A 26,459-nucleotide genomic window follows, 5' to 3' on the forward strand; every position below is an offset into this window, starting at 1 on the left:
TTCCCAATTCAGTGGAGCAGCTCTGCTCACTGGTTTTACTTATTTTACTTATTTCCACTCCAGCACAAGGTTTTACCGGGACAAAGCGTTTGAAGTCATGCCAACAAATATTTGTTGAAGGTTGAATGAATAACCACCCTTCTACAGAATCCATCCCAAATTCTTTTAGCACACAGGGCTCACCATAATCTCCCCTTGCCTTGACACTCACCATCTCTGTACCCGCCTACACTCCGAGTACCCCGCCGACATCTTGCAGAGTTGCACAGCTGCACACAGCATCCCCCTCCCGTCATGTACCTGGGGGGCTTTCTATTGATTCAACATTTTATTCCACCTGTTCCAGCCCCTGAACACCTTTACCTGTGTCACCACTTCCTGACTGTGTGACCTGCAGAAAGTTTCTTTTTTTTTTTTTTTTTTTAATTTTTTTAAATTTTTTTATTTTTTATTGACTTTGTAATAATATTACATTAAAAATATATATGTGAGGTCCCATTCAACCCCACCCCCCCACCCCCCCTCTCTCCCCCCCCAACAACACTCGTTCCCATCATCATGACACATCCATTGGATTTGGTAAGTACATCTTTGGGCACCTCTGCACCTCATATACATTGGTTCACATCATGGCCCATACTCTCCTCTATTCCATCAAGTGGGCCCTGTGAGGATTTACAATGTCCGGTGATTACCTCTGAAGCACCATCCAGGGCAGCTCCATGTCCCGAAAACGCCTCCACCTCTCATCTCTTCCTGCCTTTCCCCATACCCTTTGTCCATTATGTCCACTTTTCCCAATCCAATGCCACCTCTTCTATGTGGACATTGGATTGGTTGTGTCCATTGCACCTCTATGTCAAGAGGAGGCTCAGATTCCACCTGGATGCTGGATGCAATCCTCCCATTTTCAGTTGTAATCACTCTAGGCTCCATGGTGTGGTGGTTGTCCTTCTTCAACTCCATCTTAGCTGAGTGTGGTAAGTCCAATAAATCAGATTGTAGGTGCTGGAGTCTGTTGAGGCTCAGGATCTGGCTATCACATTGTCAGTCCAGAGATTCAAATCCCCTAAATATATCTTAAACCCCAACATTAACTGCACCTCCAGCACATTAGCATGAAAGTCTTATGAAGGGAGATCCCATCTGAGTCCAGATTCATCACACATAAACACCATTTCCAAAGAGGGGCCATCTGCCCTGGTAGTTAACCCCATCGGCCATGACCATAACTCCCATGGGTCTCTTTAGCCCTCAAAGGAACCAATATCTGGGGGTTGTATGCAGAAAGTTTCTTAATCTCCCTGTGACTCAGTTTCCTGATCAGCAAATAGGGAAATAATAATACCCACCTCATAGGCATCTTGGGAGAGTTAATGAGATCATACATGTAAAGGGCTTAGAAGAGTTTTTGACATGGATACAGGAAATGCTCAGCAATCGTAACTTATTTTTACTATTCTTTTTAAAAAATTGTTTGTTTCTCCCCGCCTCCCTTGTTGCTTGGGCTTGCTGTCTGCTCTCTGTGTCTGTTCATTGTGTGCTTGTCTTCTTTTTGGGAGGCACAGGGACCCAAACCTGGGACCTCTCATATGGGAGGAGGCACCCAATGGCTCGAGCCATCTCTGCTCCTGCTTGTTGTAGCTCTCATGGTGTTTCCCCGTTGTGTCTTTTCATTGCATCAGCTCTCCTCACCAGCCCATCTCGTCAGCCCATCATGTCAGCTTGCTGTCTTGTTTGCCTTCTTTAGGAGGCTCCTGGAACTGAACCTAGGACCTCCTATATGGTAGGCAGGTGCCCATATACTTGAGCCATATCCGCTTCCCCGTTTTTAATATGTACATGCAATTCATAGGTCTACCAAAAGACAGCAGCCCTGCACATTTGTTGGCCTTTATTTTCCTGTCAAAAAACCAATTATCAATTCCTTTTTTTTTAGGTCCTGGGGGCCGGGTATTGAACCTGGGACCTCATATGTGGGAAGCCAGTGCTCAACCACTGAGCCACATTGGCTTCCCTGAGTTGGTTTTTTAGTTTGTCTTTGATTTTTCAGGAGGCACCAGGAACCGAACCTGGGACCTCCCATATGGGAGGCAGGTGCTCAACTGCTTGAGCCGTGTCCACTCCAAGACAGTCATTTCTTATTGACCAAAATCTCTTCTCAGAATGTACACACCAATAGGCAAAGTGACTCTCCAGATTGTGACTTGGGTGAGAGCAATTTAGCTGGTCCCCATCTGTTTGGGAGCCATGTTCTGTTAAGACAGTTATACGTTCCATAGGTGTGGATGGATGGCTCATGTGGTGGGATGTACGTGAATAAGAATAAGAGAACACTACCCATGAAAGACAGTGTGACATGGTGGGACCGGAAAGTCTGGCACTTTGGAAAGCTCATTTTTATTGAGTGCTTACTATGTGCCAGGAACTATACTGAGCACACTTATTTATTTATTTTTAAATTGGAGAAGTTGTGGGTTTACGGAACAATCGTATATAAAATACCTACTGCCATCACCTTGCGTGGGTGTGGAATATTTGTTATAACTGATGATGGCACATTTTACATGTGCACTATTAAAGTCCATGATACTGAACACTTTTTAAATCCACTAGCTCATTGATTATTCATGATGAACTGAATAATAATAATTATTATTCCCATTTACAGATGAGGAAATCAAGGCACAGGTTAGGAAACTTACTGAAGGTCACACAGCTAGTAAAGCAGTGGGGACACAGGCACTGTGTTGCCTGAACCTGCTCACTCACCTTCTGCACTCTGCCGCCTTCCTCCTTGTAGGTCCAGTGGAACGACTGGAACATTTGATGTGGCCACGTGTGCTCAGGGCTCAGGGTAGTCCCGGGCACATAAGGATGGAATGAATTGTAGCGGTCATGATTTGCCATCTCTAGGAAACCTGGGTACACACTGTAGGTCAGACTCTCATGTAAATTGTGAAAGGAATTTCTCATTGAGTGCCCTTCTAGGACGCCCTTCCTGGTTTTTCCTTTTTCTCAGTCTTTGGCTCTCTAGACTGCTAGTTGGTTGGGATCCTGCCTTTCTCTCATCAGAGCTCACCTTTGACTGGGATTCCTGTCTTTGCTCAGGTTCACGAGCTCTGTGCTCTATCAGGGTCTCATCATGCACGTGGGTGCCACCGGGGAGAACCTCTACCTGGATTTCCTCTACTCCGCTCTGGTTGAATTTCCGGCATCCTTCCTCATCCTCGTCACCATTGACCGCGTTGGCCGCCGCTACCCACTGGCCATATCAAACCTCGTGGCAGGGGCAGCCTGCTTCATCATGATTTTTGTCTCCCATGGTGAGTTGTCCATTTTTATCCTTTCCTAGGTAATTGAATTCTGGGAATAGTGCGTTAACTCTTGGATAAGCTTCTGGAACAAGAACGACAACAGTATGTTGCCTTAGCCTACAATTATTATTTTTAAAAATTTAAATCGAAGCATCACATACATACAATGGCCAAACTGTAAGTGTACAACTTGATGGATATTTTTACCTGGGTACTGCCACCTAGGTAAAAATATAGAACATTTCCAACACTTTGGAAGGCTCTCATTCTTTCACTATCAATACCCACCACCTCTGAGCAGGTTAAATTCTACTCTGGTATCTGTCACCACAGATTAATTTTGACTGTTCTTGAACTTCATAGAGACTGTACTCTTTTTATTGGTTTGTCTTCATGAGTCTGTGAGATTCATCCATTTGTTACACGATCTAAAGAGATTTGTGCTTTTTCATTATTGCAACAGTTTCCTTGTATGAATATAACACTATTTATCCATTTTACTTGTTGATTGACACTTGCATTGTTTCCAGGATTTGCCTATTGGGATGTGAGCTCAAAAAAAGTATCTCCCTTGGGTTTGAATCTAGGGGTTCAATTGTCTGGCCAGAGGGTAGACATGTTTTGCTTTAGAAGATAGTGCCAAACAGCTTTCCAGAAAGGTTATGCCAGTTTATCCTCCACCAGCAATGCATGAGAGTTCCTCGCCAACACTTGATATTTCTAGTCTTTTTATGATTAGCCTTTCTGGTGAATTTGTACTTTCATCTATAATTCATAAGAATTATAATTTTTTTTCTTGTAAAATCCAAGATAAAATCAAAGCAGAAGTTTTGTGTGTGTGTCAGTTTTAATTTGGGTAAATAAATTTCCTCTTGCACCCTTTGTTTTGGGAAATGTTCAATAAATACTAAGGTGGATTTGCTATTTTCTGTTTTTATTGTTTGCGCTCTGTGCCTGTTGGTTTGGCAAGTCTTTCTGGCATTTGTGCACGGAATTGTGGAAAATGCCCCATGAAATTCATAGTCTCAAGAACCAGGCTGTGTAGATAAGGCCGGAAATAGAAAGAGATGGAAAAAGAAATCTCGGTTTTCTTCACCTTCTTTTCATGGGGAGAGAACAAAGCAGACAGGAAAAGGGGCTCAGTGTATCTGAAATAGATTGATCCATTTTCTTCCTCAGTTTCCTGCTTCTTTTTTTGGTGGGCCATTGGAGTCCTGACTAATACATAATGAATGGGCAATGTGTAATGAATAGGCAGTGAATGGGCTTATTTTTTTAAGCACCAACACTAGGTACAGAGGAGACTGCTATCTTGAGTTTACTCTTCCATCTCCTTGGCAGGACTCAAGCACAGTCTCCTCTGGGACACCCCCCTCTCTAGGGGGCTGACCAGCTCTATAGCACGTGCCTCTGTCTTGGTCCTTGTCACAGTTACATGACAATCATTCATTCCGTCATCCTGGAACTATTCTGAGTGCCTTCTCTGTGGCAGGCACTCAGTAGGCACTAGGGTTTCAGCAGCGAGCAAAGCGGGTGGCGTTCCTGCCCTGGCGGAGCTGACGTTTTAGAGGGAAGAAGAGCTTGGATAGAGTGATGATGATGTTGATTCTTCATTAGGGGCTTCAGGGCAGGCTTGTCTAAGGTGGAGCCATTGAGCTGAGACCTGGGAGAAGTGAGGACAAGGCATGAAAGTACCTGGGGGGCAGCGTTCCAGGCAGTGGGAAGGGCATGTGTGAAAAACCAGAGGTGGAGGAGAGCTTGGCGTCCCAGGAGCAGCTTGAATCCAGTGGGACTGGAATTTGGTGAGCCAGGGAATTAGTGAGAAGACAGAGGTCTTGGTTCTGTTCCATCTGCGATAGGAAACCTTTGGTGGTTTTGGCAGGGGAGTGAGGTGTTCTGAGTTTTAAATGGACCCATCAGCTGCTCTATAGAGTGACCCGGGGTGCCAGAGTGGAGGAAGGGTCAGCTGCCTGAGGCCAGGGAGGCTGTTCCATTAAAGACTCCGGAATCTACGCACAAGGACCTCCCTGTCGGGATTCGCATCTTTCTTCTTTGAGGAGCGGCTGGTGATGGGGTTCTAGTTCTTAACTAAAGGCTGAGCTTCAGCTTCTCAGAGCCTGGAAGAAACTGTATTGAACCCACCAGGGTGAGGTGGTTCCTAGGGAAACTGAGCCCACTCTTATTTGAAACCTCAAATGGGTGAATCGAATGAATCAGGTCTTCCACAGGTTGCCGGTGTTGGGGGAGAAGGTCAAGGTGATGTCACGTCTGTGACTCCAGGGCTTTATTAGAGAGCCCGTGGGTTCCCAGCCAGGAGCAACTTGCATTTGCATGTTTGGGGTAATCCAAGTGAAGTACATAATGATGGTTCTTAAGGCTCTATGGCTCTTTCTGGTTAAGCCCCCATTCTTTGGTCACCCCCCAATAGGGAGAGGTCTTCCTGGACCATCAGGTAATCAAGAACCTGTTAGTGGTCTGCTAGGGTATAACAAGGGTTTGCATCCACGATGCACATCTTGAGTCTATTATGAAAGATGTTTGGGTTTAAAATATGTTGGGAAATGAACCTTAGATTAGAAATCCAGGATATTAGTTCCAGGACTTCTATGCCTAAAGGAATGACACTTTTTGAGTGCCTCCCATATTCCAGGCCCTGTGCTAACAACTATAATACTGTAGAATACTTAAAAAGCCAATGTTGATGGAGCAGTCATGAGGGACATTAGGCATAGATGATCTCTACTTCCCACCACAACCTATACACTGTGTATAGTTATTCCCATTTTCCAGCTGAGAAAACCAAGGCACAAAACTTACCCAAGTATACACAGCTGGCAGGGGGCAGATTTGAAAACTGTATTCTTTCTACTGGACAATGGAGCCTTCCCTAGTGGGTCATTAACAATCCCACCGGCTCTCTGGGACTCAGCTTACTTATCCAATCATGAAAGGTTTAGATACAGCCATCATTCAGGCCCGTCCAAACTCAAAGTCCAACCCTGGACAGACGTGGATGGCCCCTTGGCGTAAATCGGTAAGCACAGTCCACGTCCATCCTCCAAGTCCTCTTTGTGTTTCTTCTCCAGATCTACACTGGCTAAAAATCACAGTAGCTTGTATTGGCCGAATGGGGATCACCATTGTGTTTGAAATGGTCTGTTTAGTGAATGCTGAGTTGTACCCTACGTTCATCAGGTGAGTGTACGAAAGATGGGATAGGCATTGAAACAGCTGTGTGTCAGCCAGAATTCATGAGGACCCAAATTTCCAGAAGCCTTTAATCAGGAGGCCACCAACAACATTGAGCGGCACTCTTAAAAACGTATGTTCAGGGGAGCGGATGTACCTCAAGTGGCCGAGTATTTCCTTCCCAGGTATGAGAAAAACACATGCTCAAAGAGTTGGGATTGGGCATCAGAGCAAAGGTTGGACGATTATATATGGAGTGCGTAAAATGGGATGGCTTGAGTAGCCTAAGTAAGGAAGGAAAGTTATGCTTTTCCTAGATGAGTACTGGAAAAAAGTCAACTAGAGGAAGGAGCAGTGGACAGGAAGTTAGAAGACCTGAGTTTAATCCTGTTCTTAGCCCTTTCTAATTGTATAAAATTCAGCAATTCCATTGACCCCTTTGGGCATTAATTTCATAGTCAACCAAAAGCTAATATTTGTAGTGTGATATTCAAGCATTTCCATATCTATGATCCAGGTTATCATTATAATCTCCATTTTACATATGAGAAGGCTGAGGTTCAGAGAGATAAAGAGATGTTCCATGGATCACCCAACCAGACAGTGGCAGGGCCAGGGCAAGAACCCACATATCTCTGATTTTAGAATTTGTGCTTTTCCTGTAATGACAAATTCCTTTTCAGGAAATAGGCCTAGAAAACTTTTTTTAAAGAAGTCATGTTTATTGAGATATGATTTATAAAATTTACTCTTTCTAAAATACATAATTTGATGAGTTTTAATGTATATAGTCGTTTGTATTAGTTAGCTAAAGAGGTACTGATGCAAAATACCAGAAATCGGTTGGCTTTTATAAAGGGTATTTATTTGGGATAGAAGCTTACAGATACCAAGCCATATAGCACAAGTTACCTCCCTCACCAAAGTCTGTTGACACCTGTTGGAGCAAGATGGCTGCCGACGTCCAGCCTTCCTCTTCCTCTTAAGTCTCCATGATCCCAGCCTCTTCCAGTATCAACTATAGGTTATCAGCCTCTCTAGGCTTTGTCTCTCTCCCTGGGGCTTGATTCTCTCTGGGCTCAGGCTTGCTTCTCTTCCCAAGGTCAGCTGTAGACTGTCAGGCGAATGACTCATCTCTTTTCCCAGGGCCTCTGTGGTGTCTGTGGAGCTGTCCCTATTCCTCTGTGTTCTTCTCTTGTGTGTTGACTTCCTAGGCTCCAGCTCAAAACCCCAACATCAAAACTCAAAAAACTCCACTATCTGCTCCACCGTGTGGTTTTCTCTGAGAGTCCCTGCCCACCAGGGGGTGGGGACTTGTCCCACTGATGTGCCAATCAAAGCCCTAATCACAACTCAATCAAGTAAAAGTGAAACCTGTGAATCCAATCCAATCTAATATGCCCAGACCAGTTCTCAAACAATCCAATGTCTATTTTTTGGAATTCATAAGCAGTATCAAACTGCCACATCATTTAATTATTACCACCTTCAAAATAGTGAACATTTCTTTCACCCTCAAAAGTTTCTTCACATCCCTTCAATCCCCTGCCCACTCCACTTCCTCAGCAACCACTGATTTGATTTCTGTCTCTATAGTTTTACCTTTTCCAGATTGTTATATAAATGAAATAATACAGCATATTGCTTTTTGTGTTTTGGATTCATCCATATTATTGCATGTATCAATATTTTGTTCCTTTTTATTGCTGTCTAGTGTCCTAATGTGTGGCTGTACTACAATTTGTTTATCCATTCACAATTGATGGACATTTGGGTTGTTTTCAGTTTTTGGTGATTATGAATAAAGTCACTATACACATTCATGTACAGGTCTCTGTGGGGACATATAGTTTTATTTCTTTTGGGTAAAAATTTAGGAGTGAGATTGATGGATCATAAAGAAAGTGTGTGTGTAGCCATATAAGAAACTGTCAAACTGTTTTCCAAAGTGGCTGCACCATATTGTATTCCCACCAACCATGTATCAGAGATCCAGTTGCTTCATATCTTCATTAGCACTTGACATGGTCCGTTGTATTTTTTAAAGTCATTTTGGGAGGTAGTAGTATTATTGAGGCTTTAATTTACAGTCTTCTAATGACTCATAACATTGACCATCATGGCATGCATTTATTTGCCATCTGTATCTTAGAACACTTATCTTTAAATGAAGCTTCTTTTATGTGTAACAGTAATTAATCACTTTAGTCCAAGTTTTAAAAATTGTCCTTCCCTTAACTTGACTTTGTTAGGATTTGGTCTATTTCCTTACCCTGCTCCTCTTTTTTTCTTTGTATAATTTGTTTCTTTTCCCCTTGTCATCATACCAGTGGTTTCTAGGAACTATTCCAGCTCTCCAATCTCCTTTTACTCCCAATTGCACAGCTCCCTGAGCCCACCAGGAATCCAGGAGACACAGGGAGGATGACTGGTTCACTCCTTCTCTTTTCCAAGTCATCATTTATTAAAAGGCTCTGCCTTATGCACTCATTTATAAACAGTTGCTTGGAATGATTACAAGTTGGTGAAGGCAAAGTAAAGAGAAAGTCTTCTACTTCATTTGGAAATTCTGAGCCCAGAGTCTAAAGTAGCCAGGTCAAACAGTTCCATTGTCATGGCCATGGGTGCTCCCAGGGGACTCACTCCAAATATCAGTTGTCATGCTGAGTGCCTGATCTTAAATGGAGAGAGACCACATTGCTCATTCCAGTGGAGCCCTGGTCATTTGTGCAGAGCGCCTGCTGCAGTGTTTGCTTGATAAGGATTCTCAGGAACTAGAAAGAGGAATTAGATGTTCAGAAATAACCAAACCAAAACAAAAAGTTGATAGCCATTCAAGTTCAGGTATCTTTAATCAAAAGAATCAAATCTAAATTTGTGGGGGAAAAAAGAATTTTTGTTACTTTGTAAGCACTCCAAATTCAAATGATTAATATTTAAATCATTTTAACCCAGGAAAACTTTATACAGCTTTCCTCCCTCTAACACGCTGTAGCACATATTGTAAGAACATTCATTTGGCATTAGTTTGTGCTGCCTTGTACTGAAAATTATCTTTCCATTTTTATCTCCTTACTATATTGTGAGTGCCTGGAAAACAGGAGCCACATATACTTGTCTGCAATTCAAAAGACTGTTCTTTATCTGTAGTACCCATTCACTAAATGCCAGTACAACAACTGAATGAATAAAGTATCACAAAAATCTTAATTTTATCAGGAAACTACTTCCCTAGTTCTTCTAGCTTCCATGTATTATCAATGTTTTTTTAAAAAGGCAATTTCCAAATTATTTTTAAAAAGTAAGATTTTCTCCCCTTGCTAATCACATAAAAGCTGTTAAAAGAATGAGGAAAACAAATTGCCAATGGCATTGTTGAAACTAGGAGACATCCATAATCCTGAAAGATAATAAATACATGAGGAAGGGCTGCCAAATGCAGTGAAGCCTGAGAAGTCGGAGAAAATTCCAGGAAGGGCACTTTTGGGAGCAAATCTTGACAAAGCAGTTTTCCAAAGTAGGATGCATCCCCTGAAGGGTATAATCAACAGTCCCCTGTTTGGAATAGTAGAATGGATGCAAGGACTGGAGGTGAAGGCTTCCTTCTCTGGACACTGCATGGTTGAAGATGAAGCAAAAAAGGCAAGGCTATAACAGGAACTGGCAGGAAAAGTTCAAGTAGCAATATTTTGAGAAGTGGGATGAAGAAAAGAGACCCTACTTTGAGCAGCTTTGCACTGTCAACCTATTTGTTGGGAAAAAGAGAAGTTAAAGCATCAGATAATGTACAGTCCTGGATAAAAAGAGAATGTCCATTAGACAAAAATATGACCTCTCCCCTTTCTCATAATCTTTCTGATAATGACTGATGCAGGACAAAATTCTGGAATTACAAGATGGAGACCAGACAAAAACAATAACTCCCACATGACTATACAAATATTTCATAAGAAAATAGGAGGAGAGGAACTAGAAAAGCAAATGACAAATGAAGAATACTGACCAGAAAAATAATTACAAAGCAGATGAAAATCTTAATAAATATACTGCCATCAAGTCCAAAATATTAATGAATCAGTTATCTCTATTAAATAGTAGTTTAAAGCAGAAATTAAAGCTCTTGGGAAAATATATGACAATAGAAGAAGTTGAAGCCAGCTCAGGAGAGAACAAAAAAGAAAAATTAAAGCATCAGAGAAATGAAAACCAATTTGAAAGCAGTATAAAAGAGAATAGAGGGAAGTGGACTTGGCCTAATGGATAGGGCTTCCGCCTACCACATGGGAGGCCCCCGGTTCAAACCCCGGGCCTCCTTGACCCGTGTGCAGCTGGCCCATGTGCAGCGCTGATGTGCACAAGGAGTGCCCTGCCACTCAGGGGTGTCTCCTGCATAGGGGAGCCCCATGCGCAAGGAGTGCGCCCCGTAAGGAGAGCCGCCCAGCGCGAAAGAAAGTGCAGCCTGCCCAGGAATGGCGCTGCACACACGGAGAGCTGACACAGCAACAAGATGATGCAACAAAAAGAGACACAGATTTCCGTTGCTGCTGATAAGGATAGGAGCGGTCACAGAAGAGCACACAGTGAATGGACACAGAGAGCAGACAACTGGAGCGGGGCAGGGGGGGAGGGGAGAGAAAATAAATAAAAAAAAATAAAAATAAAGGAGAATAGATATGGTAAGAGAAATGCAAGATAGCACTAAGCATTGCAAATAAAACAGAAAGAAATTAAGAGTGTAAAAGTTTCAGAGTATATATACTTTATATATATGTATATTTAATCAACATATGTTCTCCAAAAGAAAATTGAAAGTTAAAAAAACTTTATGAAATAAAAATACTTCAAGAAAATTTCAAGAAATAAAAAAATTATTGAGTATATAAATTGAAGAGGCACACTGTGTAACAGGAAAACTTGACCCAGAATGAACAACATTAAGACATGTTTTACCCATAGCATGGGACATGACTCCTGGGGATGAGCCTCCCTGGCATTGAGGGATTACTACCAAGTACCAGCTGATGATGTAACTAGAAAATGACCTTGAATAAAAGGATCAACTCGGACCAGCAGAATATCTCAGTCTACATATAATACCAGGAGTTAAAAATGCTTTTTGACCTGAATAAAAGAGGGAAATGGAAAGGACAAATGAGTTTATTTGGCTATGAATCTCCAAAAAGAGCTGGGAGGTTATCAGAGGGGTTGCCCTTATGCACACCTCAGCAGAGTCCCAGAGACAGAGAAAGTAGATACAAACTCAGGTATTGGTTTTTCTGAGGGCTACAGAGACCCGCAGGTTCTATGGTCATGGCAGATGGAGTTCAGTGCCATGTCAGTTGGCCCTACTTTGGAGTTTGTGTTTCTGTGTGATGGAGCTGGACTCAGATGTGATCTTTGTCCACAAGTCTCTCCTGTTACTTTTACCGGAACTGTAGTTGGTGCTGGGGTTTAATGTATCCCCAGGGGACCTGAATCTCTGGACTGACCATGTGATAGCCAGGCCCTAAGCCTCAACAGACTTGCAACTCCTACACTCTGGTTTATTGGACTTACCCCACTCAGCTAACATGGAGTTGAAGAGGGTCAACCACCACACCAGGGAAGAGTGCCTACAACTGAAAGCAGGAGAATTGCATCCAGCATCCATGTGGAATCTAAGCCCCTTCTTGATATAGATGTGGAGTGGACACAAGCAGGGTCCACAGGATGGAGGAATAGAGTATGGATGAGAGTGGACTTACTGATATTCTATTCATGAACTATTGTGATTAGTAATCAAAGAAAATGTGGCATTGGTGTGGAGAAAGTGGCCATGGTGGCTGCTGGGGGTAGGGAGTGGGAGGAAGAGATGATATGTGAGGGTGTTTTCAGGACTTGGAGTTGTCCTGGGTGGTGCTGCAGGGACAGTTACCGGACACTGTATGTCCATCCATGGCCCACTGGGTGGACTGTGGGAGAGTGTGGGCTATGATGTGAACCATTGACCATGAGGTGCAGTGGTGCTCAGAGATGTATTCACCAAATGCAATGACTGTCTCATGATGATGGAGGAGGTTGTTGTTATGGAGGGAGAAGTGGGGTGAGAGGAGGTATATGGGGACCTCATATTTTTTGAATGTAATATTAAAAAATAAATAAAAACAAAAAAAGGCATGTTTTAGTTTTTACTATACTATAAAGATAGAAAAGACTCATCAGGCAGCCAGGTTGAATGTTTACGTTAACTGCATGGGGAGAAAATCAGCTTAGTATCATAGGATGAAGACAAAGCAATGCTTACAATGATCCCAAGGAAATAAAATGTAAACCAATTAATTTTATCCAAATAAACTTACATTGCTATATAAAAGAAGCAGTCAATATTTTCAAAATATCTCAAAGATGTGATTCCTATGACCCTTTCCCAACATAGCTGTTGAAGGAAAAAATTTCAGTAAACAAAGTTATGAATGGAATAATTGAGTCAAAATTATTGGTGATGAACACTGAATCTGACTTTAAAATGAATATGGTTATGGCTACAGTAAAGAATTTAAATGTTATAAATCTGACAATAAAGAAATGCTATAACTAATAAGAACTGGAAAGGGAAGAGAGAGAATGTTGGAGGTGGTATAAAACACTGATTTCTTCAGTATATTTTTTCCAGTTTGGAAAAAAAAGTACACCATTGAAAGTTGATAAATTAAGCATTATTACAAGTATATTTTAATAGATAAACGTAAACACTAAAATCAATGATATAATTAACTTAAATCAGAGCATGGAGGGATGATTTAAGGAGGAAGAATTATACTAATTTTATAATTGCTCAGAGTAGAGAATCAATCAACACTGTCTAAAGAAATAGAGTATTAAATATGTTATATAAAGTTATAAAGATGATCATTTGAATAAAAGTGCAAACCTTCCCAATTATCAGAAAAAAAAATACACAACCAACACATATTGAAAAATAAAGTCACAAGAAGCAATAAAAAGCATGGCATGAAACCTCACGACTGAATTATTTCTGACACATAAATATACAGAAGCTCAGTTACTTTATTGAAGAAAAGAGACTTGATTACAAAACAAAACCCAGCTCTACGTTGCATATGTGAGGTACAGCTTATTCTCAGAAAGGTTGAAAAGAATGGGCAAAGGCACATTAGGCAAGTACAAACAAAAGTATAGCAAGTGTCATAATAAAGTCAGGCAAAGTTGAATTGATGGCAGAAGAGCATTAAATAAGATAAGAAACTGCCCTTAATGATGATGAAGTGGAAATCCAAGATGGTTTCTGTAGTGGCATGGATGGTGGTCCCCCAAAATATATGTCTATGTCCTAATTCCTGGAACATGTGAATGTGACTGTATTTGTAAAGGGGTCCTTGTGTATGTCATTAAGTTAGAGATCTTGAGATGAAATGATCCCCCATTACCTGGGTGGGCTCTAAATCCAATGAGAAGTGTCCTTAGAAGAAACGGAAAAGAAGACATACACTGAGGCAAAGGTGGTGTGAAGACAGAGGCAGGGATTGGAGGATTCCCCTATACCACCCTATTATTAAAAACCACAACCCAAGGAACACCTGCAGCCAGCAGAAGCAGGAAGACGCAAGGAAAGACCCCCCTCACCGCAGAGCCTTTGGAGAGAACATGGCCTTATCGACAGGTGCCTTGATTTCAGATCTCTGGCTTCTAGAACTGTGACAGAATTTCTGTTTTTTAAGCCACCATGGCAATTTGTTATGCTGCCCTAGAAAACTAATACAGTTTCACGGGGGAGTTTTACAAGACATTTAATTAATAGATAACTCCAATGATACTCAAACTGTTATAGAGCATAGGAAAAGGAGGAAAATTTCCCACATGTTCTTCTGAAAGCTAGCATAATATTGGTACCAAAGAACAAGAAAGACCAAAGGAAATAAGACCAACTATCATTTATGAGTAAAGGTTTAAAAACCAAATAATATAGAATCATGTAATTAGAGGAGCACACAAAAATATTATGCCATGTCTAAGATGAGTTACTCTAGAAATGAAAAGGTCCTCAGGTTGATGTAAGCCCAAGTCCTACTAGATGCACCTCCCCAGAGGGAGCGCTGTGTTCACGGGTGACCTGTCATGACTGCAGGCCAGGAGTGGGGTGAAATTTAGAACAGGGAGAATGTTATTGTCATCTTTGTCAGTCTGGTAACCATTCTTCAGGAATTACATGCTTAAGAGCTAGACATTTCAATGCAAAATCAAAAGAAGCAGGCTCCTTTCCCCAGTTGCATGGCAATGGGGTGGTCTCTATCAACTGCCCCTCTGAACCCAATAGCTGTTCTCACTACCACATGAGTTAGTCCCTGCGTTTCCTCCCAATCCCTGTAGCTTGCCTGTGGGGCACTGGGCACCACGACATCCCCAGCTAGCCACAGGTGATGGTGGTGTGTTTGCTCAAGGACAAGGTCAACATTCGGAAAATTGAATGACAGAAGTGCCATCTTGTTTTGTTCTCTGTACTTTACCAGGAACCTTGGCATGATGGTCTGCAGCTCCCTTTGTGATGTGGGTGGGATCATCACCCCCTTCATTGTCTTCAGGCTGATGGAGGTTTGGCAAGGCTTGCCCCTCGTTTTGTTTGGTAAGACTTGACTACATCTTTATGATTCTTTCCAGCTTGGCAGTGGGCATGGTGCCAGGCACAGAAGGAGCATTCGTTCATTGTTTGTTGATATCCCCCGGCATGTTGACAGAAAGCAAGGATGGTGCGTGGTCTTTAATTGCTGCATGGCTTACTGTCTTGTGGTGCTTCCCGGTAAAGCTAAGATGCCATTCCTAGAAGGTGGGCTAGAGGTTTACTTCCTATGGCTCTTGAATCCAGTCATATCCAACAAGATAGGATTGGAGAGACCTTTTGACCCAGACCCCTTCTTTCTTATGAATTTCACTTCCAACTTCTGTACATTTAACATGTACTTCCTGGAGGCTTGAGGATGTCAAATTATCACCCCTCTTCCCCTTCTGGATCTTAACAATTGAGAACAAACAAACTTGGAATCAAAGTATAGTATGAGCCTTATTACTGATTAAGTCCCTAGATCTTGGGACCTCCAAGACCCACTCAGTTGGAAGCAGAATGGCTGGTGTTTTAGTTTCCTGGGCTGCTCAGGCAAATGGTATGCAATGGGTTGGCTTAAACAATGGGTATTTATTTTTGAGGCTAAGAAAGAGTCCAAATCAAGGCATCATCAAGGCAATGCTTTTTTCCCAAAGACTGGTGTTCCGGGACTGGCTGCCAGTGATCCTTGGCCCTGGGCTTCTCTGTCACATGGCAATGCACATGGCGGCCTCTCCTGGACTCCCAGCCTCTCCCTTGTTGTCCGGGTTCTGGTGACCTTCAGCTCTTGCTTCCCATGGCTTTCTCTCTCTGGGTCTGAATTTCATTCTGCCTTTCAAAGATTCCAATGTTAAGACCATCCCGATGGAGGTGGGTCACACCTTAACTGAAGTAACCTTATTCACAGGTCCTACTTACAGTGGGTTCACACCAGTAGGAATGGATTAGAAAAACGTGTTTTTCTGGGATAGATTGCTCCAAACCATCAGAGCTGGCCAGGTCCAAAGACTTGCTGTGCTTGGGCACAAGCTGATTTAAGGGTAAAAGAGAGAGTAAGTAGCAAGAGAGGCTCACATTGTCTATACTTCCATATAGCAGCCTTGCTTCCATGAGTGACCCATGTCTGCCATGCTTTCCTCAGTCTCACCATCAGACAGTCAATCCTCCTTTCTGGTGGGTGTGATAAAATTCTATCCTAGAAATCTATGGAGGGATTATGGGTCTATATTAATGAGCAGAGTGTGGTAAGACAATAAGATGCCTGGAGCTCAAAGTCTGGCAGACCTCCTACAAACTGTGAGGTATTCTACAAGTCTCTTCATGTCTCTGTGTGAGGCTCCTCTTGTGTGGTGGGGAAAAGAGGACCCACAGTGTATCTCCACATTCTAATTCCTACCCTCTGACAGTGCACAAGATAGTGGACATGGGAGATGATGTTTCTTTGGGGTCTGTGAAACCTTGCAGTCCTCTGTTGCTTTAGTGGTTGAATATTTATCATCATTCTGGTCAGACTGGTGGTCCTTGACTGTATAATTCCTGCAAAAACTTTGTAGACTTCAGGTTCATTCACTTCTGAATGAACTAAATGCCTAAAAATTCTGACCCTGTTCCCTCTCCCCAGCTCTCAGGGATACAAAGAGCCCAACTCCAATGTCAACGACGGGTTCTAATTGTGAGTGGCTGGCCATTGTTTATAATACTTTGTGCTATTGAAGAGGGTTAAAGCAGGGAGGTAGAAGACAACACTTCCAGCAAGGCAACCACCATCTGTCACTGTTGTCTTGAATTGTGGCAACTATTTGAAATGGAAGATATTAATCAAAAACCGGTAGGAGCAAAATATCGAAGATGAAATAAAAAAACTATAATGTATTAATTAGGGTATAGAAATCATTATTATTTTTTATAGAACAGTCTCACTGTTTGCCCCTATAAATATTTTATCACCACAGTGAATAATATGGTATTTCTGGGAGAAGAGTCACCACTGGGAAGACTTTCCCCATTTGGCCTTCCCCAGCCAAAACAGGGCCAGAGACCCACAAAGGGGTGCAGTACAATTCCAAAGTGCCCTGTGTAGAGGGTGAGGAAAGGCACCAAAACCTTCCCCGATGGCTTCCCAAAGCTGAGCTTTCCTGGTCTGCCCAACTAATGCAGCCCTTCAGCTAACTTTTTCTGGAACCCTGAATAAGCACCATGTCTTTAAATCTCTACCACCTCCTCCCCTGTCTGGGACAGGGTTGAACAATAGCTGCCCTCAGATCCAGGATTCAGTGAACCAACTTTGCTAAGCAAAAGCTTATGTATTAGAGTTAACGGCCTACACATCCCTGTTCTTGCAAAAGAGGATTTCTATGTCTTACTGCCTCTAGCTGCTGGCCAGGGACTGGACCCCACAGCAGCTTGCTGCAAGAGTGGGGTAAGGGCACTGGTGGCCACCACACAGAGAGAGCAACTTACAGTTCTTTACCATAATTTATCAGGAAGAGGCTGTACAGTGTTCTTCTGACCTCTGGAATTTCAAAATATTTGTTTCAGACAGTTCCTGTCTGTTTAATAGTTGTTTTGGAGGAAGGACTGAGTCCTGGAGCTCCCAGAAATGAATCATTCTTGCAGATAAGAAGAGTTCAGATTCTTAAAGGGCATGACTGGATACAGGGAAATCAATTAGGAGACCACCGACATGATCCAGGGGAGAGCTGGGCCTGGACCAGGGCAAGGGGAGGGCAAGTGGTTGAATCTGGGGCAGGGCTGAAGGAAGAGTTGACAGAATATGTTGGTAGAAGAAGTGTGGGGTTCAAGGAAAAGAGAGCAATCTGTATGACTTCCAAGCTTTCGGCTTGAGCTTCTCGGGGAAGGACGGTGACTTCTCCCGAGATGGGGAGGACTGGGACTGGAATTTTCCTTGCAGGGCCAGTGAGATAGACAGCAGTTGTCTTCAGAAGCCTACAAGGAAGCTACATGGACATGGTCATGGAAGTATGAATTTGGCCATCGTCCTTTATACAAATGGTATATACGAAGTTACGGAATTAAAGCTGTGAGATCACCCAGGAAGAGAGTGGGTGAAGGAGAGAAAAGGGTAAGGGGCAGTCCTGCCACCCCCAGGGTGAGAATTGGGGAAGAGGAGAAATACTTAGTGAATGAGGCTGAGAAAGAACTACAGCAAGGCAGGGAGAAAGTGAAGCAAAGCCAATTTACCAAAAGGACTGAGCGGTCAACTATTTTAAACACAGTTCTTCTGGGTGTCATGCTAGGGACAGTTTCCACTGCTAAGGGTTGAAGAAGATGGCAAAATTATTAAGGCCGAATGTGAGATATTAAAAGGTAATCCAGGCAATGGATGTAACTCAAGTGGTGGAGCACCTGCTTCCCATGTATGAGGTTGCCAGTTCTATCCTTGGTACCTCCTAAATACAACACAAACAAGTGAAAAAACCAACTCTCATTAGAGAGCAGATCCAGCTCAGTGGTTGAATGCTTGCTTCCCACGTATGAGGTCCTGGGTGAGGGTTAGAGTTAGGGTTAGGGTTGGGTTCAAGCCCTGGGACCTCCTTAAAAAAATGGTAATCCATGATTCCACTTGTGGTAATAAAATGAAAGAAATTTGCCATTGGGGTGAAAATGGCGTTGTGTCCTTAGAAGATACTTGCATTCTGTCATCATTCATTCATTCTGTCATTGGATGGCTGCTATGTGCCAAACACTTGACTATCATTGGGACTCAGAGGTGAAATTGGGAGGTTAGGCATACTACCAGCATTTAAGAAACTATGGTCTAGTGAGAAAGGCAGTAAAAACCCCACAAAACTAATCATAATTATTATGAAGGATTCAGAGAGGAAGTACAAGGGCTTCTATTGTAACAAAAACAAATACGGGTTAAAAACAGGAAATTCTCCATCACACCAAACAGAAACTCTACCAATTAAGCTTTAACTCCCCATTCCATACTCCCACTCCCGTCCTTGGTCACTTGAATTCTTTGCTTCTGACTCTGTCAATTTTGCTTATTCTAATTATTTCATATCAGTGAGGTCATATGATAGTTGTCCTATTGAGTGGTGGTGGTAGAGGTGCAGAATTGTGAATGTAATTAAGGCCATTGAATTGTGTATTTGAAAGTGATTAAAATGGGAAGTTTTGGGTTGTATAAATATTACCAGAATAAAAAAATTTTAAAAAATGCCCTAGGATTATACAACACAAGAGTATGTAATGTAAACTACGGATGTTCACAGATAGATATAACAATATTATCTTATCAGTTTTAACAAGGATACCACACTAATGCAAAATGTTAATTACGAGGAAAACCATGTGCGTGAGAGGAGTGGGGTATAAGGGAACTTTTGGAAGCACTTCTGTGATCTTTCTGGAATCGAGCCTAACTTGTACAGATTTGGACATGCCTTGTCTTTTCAGTTAAGGATAAGATTTTAATAAGTAATTTTTAGAATGGTGCACTGAGTTTTGTGAGTAAATGTAATTCAGATCTACTGTGAGGAGCGCTTTATAGGATTTGTAACTAGTCAAACTTGAGGTTGACATGCCACAATCAACAAATGCCCTAATTTCTAAACATCAGTTACTATAGAACTTTATGCTTAAATGGAAGTAGAATGAAGGTAGTTTTTCATTTTCTTACTCTGGCATTTCCCCAGTCGTCCTATTGCTTTAATTTTCTTTTCTTAATGTCCTGAAACTTGAAAAAAAAATAGCGTCTCTCTGGTCTGCTTTATCTTGACATCTCCTTCATTAGCTGTAATTCTTTCTGTAAATGGCTGCGCTCTCATGGCTCCATTGGAAATCTGTTTCATTTAAGGGGTGTTTGCCCTGGTTGGTGGTGGAATGACGCTGCTGCTTCCGGAAACCAAGGGGGTTGCTCTGCCAGAGACCATTGAAGACGCCGAGAAGCTGCGGAGGTGAGGCCCTTTTGTGCCCCGGAGGCGAGGCCGGGGAGCCTGCGTCCCACCTGTCCTCCATAGGGCGGAGACATTGCTTAATGCTCTCCATTCCCTCCACAGTCAAGGTGGAGGAGAGGTTTATGTAAATTTGTATTTCTGTGTATTCCTACCAGAGCTGCTAAATAGGGGAACAAACCCCAAGTGCAATGGACTGATCAGCCTGAGTATACATTTTTAGTTGGCAAGGATCTGTTCTAATCTGCTGGAGCTGAAAATGATTTGTCTGTGATGTTGATCGTGGGGCCACCAAGACCCCTAGCTCATCCTCAGAGACTTAAATAACTTAAGATCAATATTCGGCCCCCTTAGTAATTGTGGGTTCAGAGTCTTCAGTGACTTTCTTCACAAAGTAAGGTGATTTAACTTTTCATCTTTGTGACCAAGACAAGTGCTTTAGTGGAGTCTCAGATTCTAGTCTTAAAACAATGAAAAAAAAAGGAAAGGGAGGCCTTTTTTAGCTCCAGTTCTGTGGATTCATGTGTCTTTGTTTAAAAGATTTATTTATTTATTTCTCTCCCCTCTCCCCGCCCACCCCCATTGTCTGTTCTCTGTGTCTATTTGCTGCATCTTCTTTGTCCACTTCTGTTGTTGTCAGCAGCACCGGGAATCTGTGTTTCTTTTTGTTGCATCATCTTGTTGTGTCATCTTGTGTCAGCTCTCCGTGTGTGTGGCACCATTCCTGGGCAGGCTGCACTTTCTTTTGCTCTGGGCGGCTCTCCTTATGGGCCAACTCATTGCACGTGGGGCTCCCTTATGCGGGGACACCCCTGTGTGGCACGGCACTCCCTGTGCACATCAGCACTGAGCGTGGGCCAGCTCCACACGGGTCAAGGAGGCCCGGGGTTTGAACCGTGGACCTCCCATGTGGTAGACGGATGCCACTGGGCCAAGTCCGCTTCCCCCATGTGTCTTTGTGAAGTGGAGAGAAATCAGCTATTGGAGTTATAAATCCTGGTTCAAATCCTGACTGGGCTACCTACTTGGCCACCTGATTTGGGAATGTTTTTAACCCTATGGATCCGTAATTTCTTTGCCTGAAAAAAAGCCATGGTAAGACAATTTAGAGAGTTGCTGTGAAAATTCAGTGAGATACAGTAGATGATGAGACCTCATCCACTGTGTGACACGTAGTAGGTGTTATAATAATATTAGATTTTCTCCTTCTTCTTGCATATTATGTGGTTTCCTTTGGAATTCTCAAATTGTAGTATGCATACAAATCACAGAGAACTTGTTAAAATGCAGATTCCTGGACCTTCTAGGTTTAAAAAAAAATATTTGTTTTCTGACTTACTAAAGCAAGGTGGCACCCAAAAATCTGCACTTCCAATAAGCAAATCAGATGATGCTTTGGAAAGGTGCTCTGTAAGCCTCCCTTTGAGAAATTCTGGATTTTTCAGCAGTGATAAGGTATGAATACCCTATTTTAACAGTATATGCATTTTCTTGTGACTGGCAATTTGCTTCTCTTTGGTACCAAGTGGTAGCAACAGACAACTAATGTTTTAACCAGGTTTAAAAATTCATTGTAATCTTATTTTTAAGGAGGTACTGGAGCTTGAATCCCAGACCTCTTATATGGGAAGGAGATGCTCAACCACTGAGTTACATCTGTGCTTCCAAATATTCATTGTAATTTAACAGGCAGTCGGTCTCCTTTCCAGATGTTTTTGTTCAAGTACTTCATTCCATCTTCATAAACATCCCCGCCCTGCCACCAGAGCTGGTGCACCTGCTCTGAGCTCCCACCCTGTTTCTACATCTGATAAGTCTTGTACATCCTCTGCTCTTGACAATGCCCTTCACATTTTATAATAACCATTCATTTCCAGACAGTCTTTGTTGTCCCTACTCAACTCTGCCATTATAGCACAAAAGCAGCTATAGACCATTTGAAAACAAAAGAGTAAAGCTGAGTTCTAATAAAAATTTATGCATGGATGGGAGCTGATGTAGCTCAATGGTTGAGCACTGGCTTCTCACATATGAGGTCCTGGTCCAATCCTTGCCTGGTACCTCCAAGAAAAAAAAGAAGGAAAGATTAAAAAAAAAACTATGCACGGGGGCTGACATTTGAATTTCATCTGATTTTCAAGTGTCACAAAATATTTTTATTTTCATTTTTTTTAACCACTTACAAATGTGAAAACAATTCTTCGCTCACGGGCAGTGCAAAAACATGTAAGTAAGTTTTGGCCCACCGTTTGCTGGCTCCTTTTCTACTTTGTCACTTGCTGTCCTGGCTCTTTCTCTTTCCTGAAAACTTATTGCCTCAAACGACTTTGCCGAGCTTTCCTTAACCAAGACACAGACTGTTTATTGATTGATTTTAATTAATTTTTTATTTTTGGTTGCTATAGGAAAGCAAAGCCCCAAGAAAACGTGATTTATCTTCAGATCCAACCATCAGAAGCCACTGGTACCTAAAAAGAAATGCTTCGCTGGAGACTGGCAGAGACATGAATATGGCTTTTACCATCTGAAGAATTCTTACAAGCCCTTACCTCCCACACTTTCTCGTACCTGCTCAGCCCTAAAGGCTGGTTTAAGTGAGCTTTGTTTTACTTTGTTTGCTTCCTTCTAAGGCCCCCAGGGCCCTGACTTTATTGATCCTTTCTAGTAAGAGTGATTGCCAAGTACTTGAAGCATTTTGAAGACCCAGTAGAATGTAAGATTGCTTAGTAAAGAGGCCTCTGTAATTGGCTTTCTAGAATAAATACTGTTTTCTTCACTAATGGAAAGAAAATATCTTTGTTTTTGTATATCTATGTCAGCAAAAAACATTTCAACATGCAGCGCTTGTTTTTTTTTCATTTTAAAAACAATTTCTTGAAGTATATCATTCATACATCAACGTACATAAAAATAAGTTTATAGTAAAAGTTGTGAACCTACAAAACAAACATGCATAACATCATACAGGGCTCCCATATATCACCACCAACCAACACCTTGCATCGTTGTGAAACATTCATAACAAATTATGAAAGAGCGTTGTCAAAGTATTACTACTAACTGTAGTCTGTATCTTTCATTTGGTGTATTTTTTCCCCCAACCCATCCAATTATTTTTTTTTGTTCATAAATCATACAATTTATCTACAGTGTACAATCAATGGCATTTGGTATAATCGTCACTTCAATCAATATTAGAGCATTTTCATTACTCCAAAAAAAAAACACAGAACAATACAAAAAAACTAATCATGATCATACCCATGTGTTAGTGCTACTAATTACAAATCCTGGGATGTGCTTTCACCATTTCTTTTCATTTCCATACATTTCCGAACAGCTTTTTACCTATTCTGCACAGATGAAACTTCAGCTTTCCATTCTCTGACCACATTCTTTTCTCTGGTGACTTGTATTCTAGCTATTAACTCCTTGAGTTTGCTCATTATATTTAGTTCATAATAGCAAAGTCATACAATATTTATTCCTTTATGTGTGACTTGCTTCACTTAACATAATGTCTTCCAGGTTCATCCACGTTGTCATATGCGTCACTTCATTTCTTCTTACAGCTAGATAATATTCCATTGTGTGTAATACCGCAGTTTATTCATTCGTCAGTTGGTGGACACCTGGCTTGTTCTAATTCCATCCCACCTCTGCCTCCTCCGGGCAGATGACAGTTGAATGTCTGAGGTTTTGAGAAGTCAATAAAAACATGCAAATTGAAGACTTCTTAGACATGGTAGGTTGAATTTTGTACCCTGGTACCGTGGAAAAACGTGCTCTTAATCCAAGCCTGTGGGTGAGAACCCATTCTGAATAGAACTTTTTGAAGATGCTATTTTTAGTTCAGGTGTGGCCAGCTGAATCAAGATGGGTCTTAATCCCATTACTTACAGAGAAGTCCACAGCGAGAAAGCCACCATGAAGAGTAGAAGGGGATGGAAACAGGTAGAGACAGGAGAAGACGCTGCCGTGTGATAGAAGAGCCAAGGACCCAAGGCTCACCAGCAGCCAGCCTGGAGCGCCACAGTCTTCAGGCAGAAGCATTGGGTGCTGACACCTCGGTTTTCAGCTTCTCCCAGTCTCTAAGCCATGAGCCAATAAATCCCCATTGTTTAAGCCAAACCATTGAATGGTATTTGCTTTAGCCGCTGGGAAACTAAGTCATTAGTCTTAATTAAAAAGATACCTTAAAAGGTAGTTTATGTGCCTCACTCACAAATATCAGCTCATTTGGTCCTCATAACAACATTCTGAAGTAGATATTATTATCTCCTTTTTAAAGTTGAGGAAGTTCAGAGATGTTAAATGACCTGTACAGATGGGCACAGAACCATGCCCTGCGTTTACATCTTCTGGGCCAAATGATGTGAGAAACTAGAAGCTTGAAGCTTAAACAGGAAGGACAAAGAGTGGAGGGAATCTTCTCTAAGAGGTGATAGTCTCTTAGGGATCAGTTTCTTGTTCCCTGCACTTCTGATTATTCTTTTTTTCCTTACTCCAGGCCTGTTGGTTGAGCGAAAGGACAGAGAGAAATCCTTGGAGGCCCAAGAGTAAGTGTTCAGCCCTGACAAAGTCCCAGTAGTAGACCAAAAGCTGTTTCTCAAAAAAAAAAAAAAGAGTAGTTATATACAAGGGATGATGGGGATTTGCTTCAGATCCTGAGGGTCTGTGCCGTGATTCTCCCGTGGGGGCCTGCCAAAGAGGCAAGATGGCTCCTCTATTTGCCACTGACACTTCCAGCACCATTGGATCTGCTGGATCTTATGGTCCAAGTGGCACAGCAGCCTGGACCTGTTGCAGAGCCTCCTTTTGTTCTGGTACCCATTCAAAACAACAGCTTTTTGGGTCACTTGGTAAATAGGCTGGAGTAGCACAGCCAAATGAGGAATATATTGCCTTCAAAATTCAGGGAGGCCAACTAGGCAATGTGCCTTTTTATTGTTGCAGGAGAGGCCAGAGCAACAGCTTATCCTTCACTTCAGAAGGGATAGTGCAACATGTTAGAATTAATATCAGTTCAGAGCCAGTGTCAGTAATCTCCCCCAAGTCTGATTATTCTCTTTTCCCCAATGCATGGTCACCCTGATAAACAGCTGTAGGTTCCTTTGGGGAAGGCTGGGAGAAAGGTTAATATTATAAATTTTCGGCAGTGTGGCAAAAGGGGTCCTGGATTCAAGGGGCTCCGGATCTGTGTGATGGTTAATTTCATGTATCAGTTTGGCTAGATTATAGTGTCTGGTTCTTTGGTCAAGCAAGTGCTGACCTAATTGTTTCTGTATGGGTCTTTCATAGCTGGATTAGCATCTACAGTCAGTTTGTTGCATCTACAATCAACAAGGGAGATTGCTTCCAGCAATAAGGGATATCTCCTCATTCAACCAGTTTGAGGTCTTAATAAGAAATGAGGAGTCCAGCAGTCAGAAAGAAGAATTTTTGCCTCCTTCCTCTGCCAGCCAGATTCTCCTGGGGGAATACAATTTCACCTTCATCCGTGTTTCCAGCTTGTGGCCTTCCCTATAGAGTTTGGATGTCCTAGGTTTCAGAACCATGTTTCAGAATTCGGTCTTGTCAATCCACTTGGTTGAGTAAGTCAATTCCTGGAATAAATGTCTTAATATTCTTTATATATATCCTTTAAGTCTTGTTTCTCTGTAGAACCTTGATTCATACAATTTGTAACATGGTTCAAGTCTGGGAATTGACTGGGGGATTGTGACTCTTTGTGATTCTAGTTAGACTTCTGTTCACTTGACCTGGAACTCTTTTGCTTATACAGATCAAGTGAGAATTTAGTAGACTGCCCATCTATTTTACCTCTAGGCACTCCGAGATCAACTGCCAAGGCTGTAGGTCTCTGTGAGCCAGACTATTCTGTTACTGCTTTGACTCCATTGTACATTGTGGTGGAGCCATGTTCACCTTGATTTTTGGCGATCTTGTTCTGTCACTTGGCCCCTGCCACCGTGGTGTGCATCTATCGAACATACCACAGAGCTCTTCAGAGATGCTCGGCTCTCCTCACAGACTTTTTTTTCCCCACAGTCATGGGGAAAGGTGTGTCCTGTGGGTACTCCCAGAGTAGGTGAGCAGGTCTTACATGATAAATCTACTCCAACATTCCAATCTCTCTAAGACTTTGGATCTTCTCATCTACATTGGACCAAGGCAATTCTGCCATTTCCACTTAATTTAGTGTAGGTCACTTTTTGGTCCACGCTTCAGCCAACCAAACAAACTTTTGGAACCCTTTCTAACACTTCAAGCTACACCACTGGAACCAGAATCTCTGCTTAGTGGGTCCATGTCAACAAATTCAGCCTGAGTCAACTTTACGTTCCTTCCACCATTATTCCAACATTATACACCCTAAATGTACATTCCAATACATATTCCTCAGATTTCTGGCCACATAAATTTGAAAAATCC

At 42.1% G+C, this 26,459-nt stretch overlaps 1 protein-coding gene across 3 annotated transcripts in view; it reads left to right on the forward strand.

Moving 5' to 3' along the window:
• The window catches only part of SLC22A1 (solute carrier family 22 member 1), a 44,031-nt gene extending 21,227 nt beyond the window's left edge, over window positions 1-22,804 (forward strand). The window contains exons 7-11 of one of the 3 annotated variants that reach the window (XM_058289640.2): window positions 3,112-3,326; window positions 6,404-6,512; window positions 15,014-15,126; window positions 19,928-20,027; window positions 22,430-22,804. In XM_058289640.2, the coding sequence (XP_058145623.1) occupies window positions 3,112-3,326; window positions 6,404-6,512; window positions 15,014-15,126; window positions 19,928-20,027; window positions 22,430-22,496 (604 nt within the window). In that variant the 3' untranslated portion in view covers window positions 22,497-22,804. The remainder of the gene's footprint in view (window positions 1-3,111; window positions 3,327-6,403; window positions 6,513-15,013; window positions 15,127-19,927; window positions 20,028-22,429) is intronic. The other 2 variants (XM_058289641.2, XM_058289642.2) reach the window with 2 other exon arrangements.
• Window positions 22,805-26,459: the final 3,655 nt, after the last annotated feature.

The sequence above is a fragment of the Dasypus novemcinctus genome, chromosome 28 (genome assembly GCF_030445035.2).
Source record: "Dasypus novemcinctus isolate mDasNov1 chromosome 28, mDasNov1.1.hap2, whole genome shotgun sequence".
Taxonomy (NCBI): Eukaryota; Metazoa; Chordata; class Mammalia; order Cingulata; family Dasypodidae; genus Dasypus; species Dasypus novemcinctus.